The 14,694-nt window shown below is 35.3% G+C and overlaps 1 protein-coding gene and 1 pseudogene across 1 annotated transcript; both read left to right on the top strand.

Moving 5' to 3' along the window:
* The first annotated feature begins 1,283 nt into the window (after positions 1 to 1,283).
* On the top strand, positions 1,284 to 2,213 carry LOC134376970 (olfactory receptor 4C6-like). Its single transcript, XM_063095578.1, has one exon. It carries the CDS (start codon positions 1,284 to 1,286, stop codon positions 2,211 to 2,213), a length of 930 nt encoding a protein of 309 aa, XP_062951648.1.
* A 10,171-nt stretch (positions 2,214 to 12,384) lies between these two features.
* LOC134376454 (olfactory receptor 4P4-like) lies at positions 12,385 to 14,432 on the top strand (annotated as a pseudogene).
* The last annotated feature ends 262 nt before the right edge of the window (positions 14,433 to 14,694 follow it).

Below are 14,694 nucleotides of genomic sequence, written 5' to 3'. Positions count from 1 at the left end.
TCTTAGCATTCACAGAGTGGTATAACCTAAATTCAGTGTGAAGCTATGCTCTTTGCAAAATTCCTAAGATGTCACAGCACGCCTTTGCTTAAAAGTTTCCAGTAATTTAATGCACGTTTTCATTGCAGCTTTTCCTTTTGATGACAGTAGTATCTCCCCTGGAACACCACATAATCTGTTCCCTTCTATGGTGGTGGAACACACAAGGTAACAATTTGAGCTGTGTAATCAAAATGCCACCTCCACAACACACTAATTATACAATCTTCTGCAAGAGCTTTAACTTTCCAGGCTTCAGTTTCTCTTTATAACCTAAATAGTAAGGTATCTATCTCGTGTGGTATTGTGAGCTTTAATTGATCTTACTTGGCACAGTGCCCAGCAGCACAGTTAGTCAACCTAAAAGCTAATTGTTTATTTGTGATTCATGCTCAGGGATCCTTTGTTACATGTAGGGGACAGATGAAACTGAAATGAATAATTTCAGCTGATTCAGAGTGAAGTCAGTTATATTGTAGATATGAATTTTTGCTCTACCATCAAGGTTTGTAATTTTCATCACTGAAAAAAATACTACTCAGGAATTATGTAATCACTAGTTTTAGGCATATGTTGATCATTTAAAATTTGGAAGCAAAGCACAAAATTACAAAAGAATTATCACATTTCCTGAGAAGGGGCAAAGGAAAAATAACCCATTTCATCAGATGGTTTCTGAGATACAAAAGGATAATATTTGTGATGTACTTAGCACAGCTATTGTCGATGATAAGCCCAAGCACAATTTCTAGAGAAGCAATGTTGATGTTTGAGGGCACTGATTCTGAAGTCAGAAAATGTGGTTCACATTCCGGCTGCTCTACTCACTAGCTATACAGCGTTAGTCACGTTTTCCAAACTCTGTGAAAGGCAGTTTGAACTGTAACATAAAGCTAATCCATATTATTCCGGTGCCCGGAATGAGGCAGGTGCTTACAAAAAGTTAGTTATTAATAATAACAATCATAAAGGTAGGAGAAATAGGAAGAGGAATCTATTGTGCATGGAAGAACAACTTAGAGAGGAGAAAAGGCTTAAGGAAATGTTGCATTCATGAAGTTATCTGTCTTTTAAATTCTGTATTTAGCACATTCTTAAAAGTCAAAAGCTCAAATGGCAAAAAAATAAGTAAAAACCTACAAGTTCTCCGAGGTCCTGGAACCAACTAATCACTAATTATCAAGCATATGTTGCTATTTTAGGTTTACTAACTCTCACCTAGAACTCATATCAGCACCTGATAAATGGAAAATCAAAACAATGTGACAGAATTCATTCTTTTGGGTCTTACAGAGAGCCCCAAGCTGGGAAAAATATATTCTGCTGTGTTTCTAATTATGTACATGGTCACAGTGTTGGGAAATCTGCTCATCGTGGTAACCATGTTCACAAGTCAGAGTCTCAGATCCCCCATGTATTTTTTTCTCACCTTCCTGTCCATTTCGGATGCCATCTTCTCTTCGGTCATTGCCCCCAAGATGATTGCGGACTCCCTGTCTGAGAGCACTACCATCTCCCTTGAAGGCTGCATGACCCAGCTCTTTGTGGCACATTTCTTTGGTGGTGTGGGGATCCTACTTCTCATTGTGATGGCCTGTGACCGCTACGTGGCCATCTGTAAGCCCCTGCACTACAGGAGCATCATGAGTCCTCGGGTGTGCTGCCTGATGGTGGGAGGGTCTTGGCTGGGGGGCTCCGTGCACGCCACGATACAGCTTCTCTTCATGTACCAGATACCCTTCTGTGGCCCCAATGTCATTGATCACTTTATGTGTGACTTGTTTCCATTGTTGAAACTTGCCTGCATGGACACCCACATCCTGGGCCTCTTAGTCACCCTCAACAGTGGGGTGATGTGTATGGCCATCTTCCTCGTCCTCATCGCCTCCTACACGGTCATTCTCTGCTCTCTGAAGTCCTGCAGCTCTGAAGGGCGGCACAAAGCCCTCTCCACCTGTGGCTCCCACCTCACAGTGGTCGTGTTGTTCTTTGTACCGTGTATTTTCTTGTACATGAGGCCTGTGGTCACTTACCCCATAGACAAGGCAATGACTGTGTCTGAGTCAATCATCGCACCCATGTTAAATCCCTTGATCTACACACTGAGGAATGCAGAGGTGAAAAAAGCCATGAAGAAACTTTGGATGAAACAACAGACTTTGGTTGGCAAGTAACTGTCCTGCTGAGAAAATCAAGTGCCTCCCACAAGAGGAAGTCATTCTTTCAGAAATGTGTGAGAACCTAAAATATCCATTCCACACCAGCAGCCAGAGGGATCTTCTGAAATTATAAATCTGTTTTATGATTCAGATTATTTACAGTTTAGAGATTTATGGTACTCTCCTGCTTTAAACACTTCCAAAGTTTTCTGTTGCCTTGGAAACACCTTGCTTTGTCCTCACCTTACCTGATTGGTCTTGCTCCTGCCTCCACCTCTCCAAATGCATCTAGAGCCCCTGACCTTCTCCCTCACTCTGCATCACCATGCTGGGTTTTTCACCTGCCCTTAGAGCTATGCAAGCCTTTTATCTCCACAGTGCCTTGGCTTCTATCTGAACACAAGCCCTCATCCTCCACAGGTGGCTGTTTCTGTCCACCTTCTGGTCCTAGGTAAAGAGATTAAGTGTCGTTTCCTCAGAGATGCCTTCACCAATGACTCTATTTAAAATTTCTTCCACTCCTTTCATTTTTCTCTATCTCAACATCTTCTTTATTTTCTTAGTGACAATATTCAAAAGTATAACTTTTTGTGTAATTACCAGTTTACTTTCTTTACTTTTCATCCCCCTGTCTAGACTGGATGCTTTATTTAATTTTGGTACCTCTCTGGATTAAAATAATAGATATGTGGTAAATGATATAGAATATTTTCCAAATAACTAAATACAGATGGTTAGGAAAGAAAAGGAGACAACTAGTAATTAAAAAATAAAACACAAAAAAAAAGCCAGGTTGATCATTAGATCATAATTCATGAAAATGAAGGACTATGCTTATTTCTTGATTTCATTTTGGATAGTCAGAGAAGGATTCTATTAGCAGAAAATATTTCAGCTGATTTTTAATTCTGCTGAGGTTTCCTTAGGAAAAGTGATGAAATAGATTAATCAATAAGTTCAATAATAATGACAAGCACCAATAATTTATGAAAATAGTGAGAAGGAAACAGCCCTATGAGGGTTGGTGGATTGGCGATTCCAGAGAGAAAGAACTCCCATGAGGGAACTACCAGCATATGTTCAAGGAAATGGATGAAACATAATGATCCAAGTAGAGACTAGGAAAGATCAGAAATGTAGGCAAGGGTCACATCTTACAGTGCCAATACATCTAATTTCTAGCCTTTTTTGAAGCCCCAGTAAAAGTGACTGTCATTGTTACTCTTCAAAATTCTGCAAAGTTAAAAATTATTTCAGAAGACAGATTGACTCCAACTTTTGTTCTGCAGTGGAGTTGAGTACCATGGTGTGAAAAATTTTGTAGCTAGATTCTATTATTCTTTAATTTTCAACTATAGAGCAAAAATCACAATGTCTTCTTAAAATATTTCGAATTAAAGTACCCATCTTAACCTGACACTTCTTAATTTTTTTCCACTTACCATTGATACTGAAGAAAAATTCCATAATGGTGTGATTATTCGGATCTTTCTAAGAACCTCAGGATGATGTTTTCTTTTTAGAATCATATAATGTAAATGTTATGAAGGGCCTTAGATTGAGGTCTTCAAATTTATATTTGTGTATTATGTGAACATTAATAACCTGATAAAAGTCAATCAGAAACACAGTAATATTAACTTTAGTATTACGTTTCTTATTGCACAGTTGAGAGTTTTCCTGACTCTCAGTTTGGTGTCAAAAGATATTTTCAAAAGAAAAACGTATTTGTCTTACTCAATATGCTAAACATCTTTATGCATCAGTAAAAGCGGACTCGTTACCACTGAGCACTCTTAGGTTATATATCTCTGAACCCAAATCTGTCATTTATAAATGCCAGAGATGATGAGCTGAGGATTTATCAGTAAAATGACAATTCCGCTAGTGGGGTTGAGATCTAGCAGCGGCATATGTATATTAATAATATTCCAAGCTGAAGGCCTGGTGGCTATGTCATGTACAATAAGCAATTCTGAGGTGATGGTAAATTTTAACCATCATCTCTGTATGAAATTTATACATAGAGGCTAGACAGCTTTTGATTTAGGATCACCTGCTAGTTTGTTGACTTCTTTTCTGTACAGTGCTCTTTTTAACCAACCAATATACTGTTTCCTCCATCACTCATTTTCTGTGGAAATCTGCTGTATCCTCTGTGTGACTCCCAAACTGATTGATGACTTACCAGTGGGAAGAAAAAACATTTCTTACTGTAATTGCATATAACAGGTCTTTTTCTCACACTTCTTTGAAAGTTTTGAGGTCCCCAACCTTACAGTCAATGACTTTGATTGCTATGTTGCCACCTGCAAACCTCTACCCTACACGATCATCATGAACAGGACAAGATGCGATCTCCTAATCTTGGCTGCTTGGGCAGGTGGAGCTTTCCATTTCTTTTCCCAGTTTTCTATAATAATCTAGTTGCCCTTCTGTGGCTCCAACATCACTACTATTGTGATATTTTTCCTTTGCTGAAAGTTGCCTTTATTATTACCTGCATCATGGATGTCCTTGTGATTGCCAGCACTGGAATTGTTGCCTTAGGAATCTTTGTCCTCTTGTTTGAGTCTATGTCTTTATATAATTCACTCTAAGAAATCACTCAGCAGAGGGAGTGTGTAAAGCCCTCTCTACCTGTGGGTCTCATATTGTGATTGTCTTATTTTTTGGACCTTTACACTTTGCCTACCTTATAGCTCCTAGCACTTTCCTTGAGGACAAAATATTTGCTCTGTTTCACATCATTATTACTCCTATGTCCAATCTCCTAATCTCCCTGATTAAACTAAATCTTACATGTTGGCACTCTGAAATATATTATGTAATGAAAAAGTCTACAAAGAGTTTTGTTTAAAATGTGAAAAGAAAAGAAAAAGTGGTCATACCTGTCCTCTGGGAGCTGCAGAACCCACATCTCCCCCGTCCTTTAAAGTGTCATAGGCAGGGACAAAGGTTTAAAGGTATAGTGCAATTTATGTTTTCTTTTTGTGTTTATTACATCTTCTGTATTCAGAATGTGGAATGACAGAATGAGCAAATTAGTAGATCTTTTCCATTTCCTGTAAAACTTCATTAGGTGAGTGGCTCCCAGACTCTGAATTGGGAAGGTACTTAAATATAAGTTTATCTTCATATATAGACAAGAGAAACAAATTGAATTACTGTCCTAGTGGACAGGAAATAGGGCCAAATGATTTAAAAAATAAATTGCCTTTTAGCATAATTCTTTCTCTGTGTGCGTATATATATGTGTGTATGTGTGCATTTTCTATAAGTGAGAGAACAACAATGAAAACACGGGTATATAATATTAAAAAACATGTCTTGTCTTTTTTTCGTGACCGGCACTCAGCCAGTGAGTGCACCGGCCATTCCCAGATAGGATCCGAACCCGCGGCAGGAGCGTCGCTGCGCTCCCAGCGCCGCAAATTCACACACACACACACACACACACACACACACACACACACACAAAATGATGCGACAAGCAGACAGAAGGGACATTGTTGTGGGAGGAGGGAGAAGGGAGGGAGGTTTTGGTGATGGGGAGCAATAATCAGCCACAATGTATATTGACAAAATAAAATTTTTAAAAAAAACATGTCTTGTAAATGGAGAAAACATATTACTAGTTGATATTGTGAAGAGTAGATTTCTGAGACATAGTTCCCAAGGGAATCAGGGGAAATGTGGGAAAAAAAGACTTTATGTCATCAACAGGATGCAAATAAACAGTATCTCTATGAAAAAAATAAAAACCCCAAAGTCATAAAAAAGTATATAATAGTATAATATTAACATATTATCAAGGGAATTATTTGAAAAACACAAAGATTATTGACAACTCAAGCTGCAATAAAATTTTAAAAAATAATTTCAGCAGTAATACAGCATGAAGGGGAAGGAAAGTAAGAGAAATGATATGGAAGGCAAATTATAGTAGATTTATGTTGGAAAGGATTATATAAATTATGACTTGGACAAGTTACTAATAAAGATATGGATACCTTGCTGGGTTAGACCACTTCTCTAATACCGAGAATTAGAAGACAAGGTAGCAATGTCTACAGGTTTCCAGAGAAAAGATTGAGAATGATAAACATTATTCCCAGTCCTATTGTTTTTCCTGAGTGTAGAAAAGAAAACACCACCTTCATATTTGTTTGATTTCATAATATATACCACCCACATGTTCCTTTAGACCTACAATTCTAAAAAACTTTCTTAACAAAAGAAATTTCATAACACCATAAATGATGAATCAATATAAAATCTTACGGGAGAGTCAGAACATAAATGATTGGCATGTTTTGAATCCATCATCAAAGGCCACATCTAAAAACACTGAGTAAAAGGAAAATGAGCAACAAACGACTAGTCATTAAACCTTAACTTGAATGCCAGTCTACTTTAATTTAATGCATGACTCTAGTGAAATCAATACACTTCTCTGCATTTCATATTTTTCATTTGCAATAAAAAACTGAGAAGAAACTTACCAATATCATTTAAATGGAAAATGATAAGTGAAGATTGCATGTCAAAGAAAATTGATCAGTGGTTAAGAAAAATGGAATTATTACTCCTTAACACTTAAAAAAATTAATACCCAGAGTTACACTACTATTTCCATATATTTTTTCTGGATACTGCTTTTTACTAATGATGCTGTCTTCTTCAACATTTTCTTGAAAAAGGAATCCACAGAGAGGATGACATGTTATTTAGGGAAAAGAATTTTGAACAGATTCTCCTAAACTATTAAAATTCAGTTTCGACTATGTAAGAGGCAGCTGAGCAGAAGCGTGTTTAGTTGTCCTTCAGAGTTGCTCAGATTCTATCACACTTTACTAATCTGAAACATTTTTCATGAGTAAACCCAGCTAGGCCTTTTTACTAATCCATCACAGTGCACTGTGCACAGAGCAGCTCTTCTCCCTTCAGTATCTTTTCTCCTTGATGTGCTGGATGAGTTAATGTTCGCTCATTCCTCTTTTTTGAGTCATAGCCTCAAATTCTACTCTAGCTATTAAAACTTTTCTAATAAAGCCAGCCCCAAAGAAGCCTTTAAGTCCTACTTTGACTGATGGCATCAGTAAGAAAAATGAATTTATTTTATAATTATATTTCTCATTGATGCCAATGTACTGTACAGAAATCTTATTGCAATTGTGCATCATATCAAAAGATAGTGATTTTCTTGGATAATATATTTTCCACTAAGAATTTATTCCACAAGTTAAAATACTGTAGCATTAATTAAAAATTCAGGAATACAAATTATTTTATGTTATGAGATTGTAAAGTGCGTAAAATATCTAGGTATGTAAAAATACAAACATCAAAGGTCATTAAAATATTCTAAAATGTGTAATGTAATTATCATTAGAAAGAAAAGAACAATTTATTTCCCTTTTTTGCATTTTTCAAGAAAAGTGATGCCATGATGACTGAAAAAGTATATACAGTAAAATACATACATAGTGTTAACCAATTTATAATACACAGTAAAATGCATAAACAGTTTGAACCAACTTTGTTTTATAAATGCACAAATTTTCCTCTTCTAGATCTGCATCCAAAGTTAGAGCTGACTTCCAACGTGAAAAGAAAGACATAAGGAAATGATAATAAAGACTTGGAGAAAAACTAAAACATGTTCGACTGCAACTATTTTTCCATATCCTTTTGATAGAAGCTTTCTAAATCCATTCTTTTTTCTGTAATTGTACGTAACCAATACTTGGAAGCAAACTAAAGTCCATTCTAATTATTTCCAAAAGTATAATAAATGCAGTTTTTGAGGAATTATCTATCCTCTCCTCAGTCATTTTTAGAGATTATGGGAAGGATACATCCTTCAAACAAACAAAAAAAGCCCCTCAAATCTGTTTTTATTGCAAAACTCTTTGTGTAATGTACAGCAAATTCAGTCATTGGGGCCCAGGAGGATGTGTAATGATTGAGATACCTAAATCACAGGCAAAGTTAATTGTGGCTGTGTGCTATTTATAATCCACATTTTCTCCTAAGCTGCATGTCTGCTAACCTGGATATAAAGGAAATATACCTGGGGAGCTTATCAATTCGGGAAGGTAAATCAAACAACATAGAAGGAAATGTCGATGATTTACTTTAAGTACTTATTTAATTATTGTGAGTCTGGACATCTCTAGAAATAATTTTAGTGATGCAAATAAAGATTGCAATTTGACTCATTTGGATATTCAAATTATTCCACTTGCCTCAAACTGTTGCATATGACCCCCCATTGCATAAACACTGGATGAGTGACAGGTGTCATTTAAAATGATATAACGTTTTTTTCTATGATTTGCTAATGCTGAGGAAAATGTGAACTCAAGAAACAGAAAGAAAATAATCTGAACAGTATTCGAATGATCAGAATTTCAATGAGGAGAGGGAGAAAACACTGGAGAGGAAAAAACAGGAATGAATTCACAGTTGAAGCAGAAAAACATATGGTGAATTATTCCTCCCTTCCCATTGCCTTGCCTGAATGTGTGACATCTGTTGAATACATTTTTGCTTCCACCACATAGGAAGCAGATTGACTGTCAGTAAAGTTAAATACAGGTATCCTCTCTGAATCTGATAGACTAATTTGTTTTGAGGTTAGGATGGCAATAAATTCAAGGAGTTTCCCATTGAAGTTGTGATGTGAAGTTCTAAAGGGACAGTAGAAAGTAAGAGGAAAATGAGGCTTAGCTGGGTAGCAAATTTCAGATAAGAAGAAAACATTATAAGTACTTTTGCTAGGATGTCAACAAAGTATTGAATAAGAATATAGTGATTCACAGGTTACCGAGAAAATGAGGAATCCAAAATCAACAGGGCAAATAAGATCCCAGCATTTACCACTACCATGATCATTGTTTTCTACCCAACCAAAAAAAAAAAAAAAAAGATGGCCCAAGAATTAACTTAACCAGAGACCCTGTGCAGGTCACTAAAAAAATCAAACATAAGCATCTCAAAGCTTGAGCCTGTGTTTACATCTCTGTTTACCTTGTTTCTTGCCCTTGTTGATTAATGATTGTTATCGTAATGATTTTAATTATTGAATAATATATTTATATACTGTTTTAAATCAGTGAAGTTATTTCTTTTAGTCATTTGAAAAATATTTACTGATTGTTGTTTAAATGAATGGTAGCCTGTATTTGACAAGAGATACACAAAAATAAAAGGTTTGTAATTAATGAGTTATTGAGCCCCTAAGATGCACTGGGTGACTCTTTCATGAACTTCATCTGGTTAATTCTCTCAAGTTAGCTGGAAATAGATGTAGTCCTTTGCAATGTACTCATCAGCAATACAGTGATCTAAAATAAAGCATTATGTGCCCCAAATTACACAGATCAGGGAGGGGTGGCTAGAATTCAAAATTAAATTTGTGTAAGCACTTAATATTTCAAGGCAGAGCATAAGACAGTCCTGTCTTTAAGAGATTTAGGATCATGCTAATTAAGTATGTACAGAGTTTACTTTGACATAGATTAAAAACTTAAATGTTTGAGTCTTTGAGATCCACTGTTTTAAGAAATTATAGTATCAAATATCTATTCCTTGCATGTTGAACTGTCAGCAGATAAAATTTTGTTAAGTGTGTTGCTAAGTGAGGCATATGTTGTTTTAGATCATGACTCTACTACTTAATAGGTCTATGGCCTTGAGCTAATTATTTAATTTCTCTATGACTAAGTTTCCACTGTCATAAAATGCATTTACTAATATTTAGTTCTTAGAGTTATTATGAGAATTTTAAAAGCTAATGCCTTAAGGCTTTTAGAAGAATGTTAGGCACATGGAATGCAAGAATTGTAAGGTAATATGAGAATTATTCAGCCTACTGATGGTCAGTGTAGTTAAATAGCACACTGAGACCATATGTTGACTCAAGCAAACCCAGAATATAAACCCGTGTGGTTTCATTTTTTTATGTTTATAAATTGTACAAAAATGTACTTTTTGTAATGGTAGAGAGTCAAAGTTTAGGCAAAATCTTAACTTACAAGTGTCTGTATCTTACAAACCATCAAGATCAGATGCATCATTTTACATATGAGGAACCTAGGACAGTGCATACAAGTTCTTAAATTGAGTGAACAGTGACACAGGAGAACAAATCATGATCGCTTCTTTTCTGGCCTATTCCTTCTTCTTACAGAGGGGTTTTGTGGTTGTAATAGCATCACTCTGAGAGCATGAGGAGACGCAGTGCTTTTCACTCAGGTACAGGAGCTATACCTTTCTCTCTCTTCATAAATGGGCTGTATTTGTGGGAGAGAGGAAAAGGTCAAGTATGCAGTTTTTGTTTTAACCTACATTTTGTAGACTTGGAGAATTTGGCTTACTTTCTTATCCCTTTGTATCACCTACAAATCAGAATTAGAATGGCTTAAATGTCTTAAGGTCAGTAACTTTGGAGGTTACCTGATTTGTAGAAAAAAAACATGTAATTATTATTAAAAGTACGAGTTTCCACATTAAATTTATTTTGTTTGGTTCTACATCTTTTATGTATGATCTCCAGGCTCTGGACTCAAAAAAAATCTAGTCTTAAGTTCTACATACAAGTTTGGAGGTCTGTGTATGGAAACTTCAGTTAATTTTTACGTTTCTAAAATATTATTAGTCTTGGTTATGCATAAACTGAACTTAGGACCGTATCCATTTGCATACATCTTGTTCTTTTCAAAGTTCCCCTCATCTATCGTCATTTTGAAACTTAGAACTTTCTGATTTATATGGTGAGAAATTATTTCTTAAATTTTAGAGCATTGAAGGAAATGAAATGATGAATTTACACTTAACATTAATGACTGATTCAAGAATAGAAACCAGACATCTTCCTGAACTCTAAAATTAGTTAGCTGGAAGTACAGGTGTCAGTTTATACATGGTGAATCCCAAGTGCATGAGGAAACTGAAATGAAAAGAGAGGATTGCCAGGCAGTGAAATAAAGCCTTATCTGTGACCATGAGAACAGAGACAACTGGAGGTTCAAACACACATTTAGGAACATTGTTTGGTTTTCAGTTTGGACCATATTTTATTAGTAGAAAAATTCATTTTATATCAATAAATGAAGACAGAATGTTTTACCCTGCCTGACTATTTTAGCCACATTTGTTTTTGGAGATGCTACATTTCATGTATAAACCATAAAATTTTTGTTTAGTTTTGGGGGAAAAACAATTAAGATGGATTTTTAGTTCCATTACGTGATTAAAATAATCATCTCGGTTACAACTATTCATATGAAGAAATTAAGAGTTGTTCAAACCTGTATTTCAAATATTGTCTTGCAATGAAAATAGACTTTTTATTTATAGGTGAGGAAATATTTACATTGTATGATTGGAGGCATGCTAAGAACAATTACTTTTGATGGCTTGTCTGTAAGTTAATTCTAAATCTCAAAATTGCAGCATAGAAAAAAATTCATTTGTTCTGAGGCTTCACATTCGTTAAAGTTTTGGGATTTTTTTAATATGGAGGGTGACATAGTTAACTGAATCTGCAAAAGGGGAAAATAAACAGGTAATTTACAAATGAGTTGATGAGAAAAGTGTGATGTGCTTAACATGTGTGATGTGTCTCCTGCAAGGAGGCAGTGGAAGACACATCACACATTTTAAGCAAAGGTAATAATATTAATAATATTAATGGTATTTAGAGTCAAATTTATAAACAAATAAATTTATATGTAAAGACAATTGGATACTTTGGTTCAAAATTCTGTTATTTTAGTAAAAGCTTTGAGAATCAAACTAAATTACCAGAAGTTCTGGTCATCCCCAAGTACATTGCCTTGATTTTCACGTATCAAATCCTGTTGGTTTAATATGTGCTAATGATGAAGATATTCTAACCACTTTATTCTATATTTGGTTTTTAATTAAAATACCTCCAGTGTAGAATTAGAGATTTGACTAGTAGATCTCAACATTTTCTTCTTGCTTAAATGATACTATGATTCTAAAATATCATCTTCATGGAAGCCAAATTTACTGGATTGTAATACTGACAACTTTTAGAGAATCAATTTGGTAGCATTAGCATTTAAATAACAAATTTGGACATTAATAATCTCTAGTTAATAAACATTGTCCATTTATGGATTTATTTGTGTTACACAACAATTTTGAGACAATGTCCAAGCTAGTTTCACCATTTCACAAGTGAGAAAACTGTAATTCAAGATATGAAGCAATTGGTACCGAAATTCACATACCATAACATAATTAACTAATAGAACTCAGGTGCCAGCTATCTGTCTTCATATAAACCTTTTCTCATAAACTTCCCAATAACCTTTTATCTGAATTATACAGTGTCAGGATTATTAATGGGTTTTGGCAAGAGGCATACGTGGAACAAAATAAAAAATAGAAATGCAGACTTCGATTCAGAAAACAGAAAAAATTGACTTGCAAAATATATACTGAATCAAAAGCAAAACCATCTGGGTAAAACTGCTTCTGCTCCTCTTTTTAAGTTTTAACTACTGCTTTATTCTATGAATCATTTAAGTACACAATTATAATTGAAGTGTCTACAGGGACAGATATGCTTGTTTTAAAGTATCAGCATTTTAAATCACAAATAAGGAAAAGGCAAACAAGCAATGAAAAATGACTCAAACCAATTACATGGATCTTTTGCTGACAGTTATCTCACACTTTGCATTCCAGGTATGTACACATGAGGGTACTTCAAAAAGTTCATGGAAAAATGGGATTCAAACATAGTATGTATCTTTCCATGAAATTTTGAAGACCCCACGTTTGTATATATGTATATTGATTTTTAATTTTGTTTTTTACTTCTAAAAGAATTTTGAGGTAGATTATATTCCACTAGTAATCACTGTTACATTTTACATTTGTAGAAAAAGTATGACCTATGGTTTCACCTTTAAAAATTTTGAGTTTCTGAGAATCTAGAGCCATTTCATTTGTAAGCTGTAGATTAGAAATGTTTGGCAACTAAAAATAATTTTTAAAACTTTAAAAAATTGATTGAGTGCATTCATTTTTATGAATGTCAAGATTGAACATAAAGCATTGAAATAATGATTTATGGAAATCATCATGAGACTAATAAAAACAAAACACTTTCATTAAAAAACAGATTTTCACTTTCTGAAACTCTGGTATCATATCCATTGAACATAGTTTCTTGATATTACTGTTATCTTTCATATTCTCCATGGCATTTCTGACACTGACTTATGAATTATATCTGTTCAGTTGGCTGTTCTATATTTTTACTGCCCTGGACTGTGGAAAATAGAAATATTGTCACTGTGTTTATTATCCCAGAAAACCAGAACATCGAAGTCTTTGCTTGGTCTCATTTTTATTTTGCTACATTGCTATTTGGATGGAAAATGTGCTCATAATGATTTCTATCACATGTGCTCAACTACTTGACCAACCCATGTATTTCATCCTCCATTACCTCTCACTCTCTGATCTTTGCTACACATCCATAGTGACCCCCAAACTAATGACTGATTTACTGGCAGAAAGGAACACCATTTCCTATAATAACTGCATGATAAAGCCCTTTTCCACTCATTTCTTTGGAGACATCGAGATCTTCATTCTCACAGGGATGGCCTATGACCACTACATGGCCATCTGTAAGCCCCTGCACTACACCGTCTTAATGAGCAGGCAGAGGTGTAACACAATCATCATGGCTTGCTGCACTAGGGGATTTATACACTCTGCCAGTCAGTTTCTTTTCACCATCTTCTTACCATTCTGTGGCCCCAATGAGATAGACCACTACTTCTGTGACGTTTCCTTTGCTGAAATTAGCCTGTTCTAATACAGATATAATAGGTCTCTTAGTCATTGCTAATTCAGGCCTAATTGCTTTGGTGACTTTTGTGGTCTTGATGTTGTCTTACTTTTTTATATTGTATACTATCAGAGCATACTCCGCAGAGAGCCACAGCAAAGCTCTTTCCACTTGCAGTTCTCATGTAGCAGTGGTGGTCCTGTTCTTTGCACCTGCATTTTTCATTTACATTAGACCAGCCGCACGTTCCCAGAAGATAAAGTGTTTGCTCTTTTCTACACCATCATTGTCCCCATGTTCAACCCCTGATCTACACGCTGAGAAACTTGGACATGAGGAATGCCCTCAGGAAAGGTTGGTGCCGTCAAATACTCCTGAAAGGAAAGTAATTTTTCTGAATTATTTCTGCTTTCATGCCATGGTCCCATGAGAGCACACCGTGAGTAAGATCCATTCTCAACATCTTCCTGTCCTTAGTGTGTGGAGAGATAAGTGGGCAAACAGGATGCCTGTCCCTTTTGTTTTATTTATCTACCCTGACACCAGATCAACAAATTGAGCTTTATTCTTATTTATACTCTCCTCCATCTTACTTAATCATTAAGATTGTGCTCATATGACGTGAAATAAGCAATTCCTTAAAAATGAAGA

This window comes from Cynocephalus volans, chromosome 4, assembly GCF_027409185.1.
Source record: "Cynocephalus volans isolate mCynVol1 chromosome 4, mCynVol1.pri, whole genome shotgun sequence".
In the NCBI taxonomy this organism is placed as follows: Eukaryota; Metazoa; Chordata; class Mammalia; order Dermoptera; family Cynocephalidae; genus Cynocephalus; species Cynocephalus volans.
This window is presented reverse-complemented; position numbering and strand designations above follow the sequence as displayed.

Excerpts from the sequence above, each read along its gene's own strand:
- LOC134376970 (XM_063095578.1), top strand. The coding sequence starts at position 1,284 with ATGGAAAATCAAAACAATGTGACAGAATTCATTCTTTTGGGTCTTACA.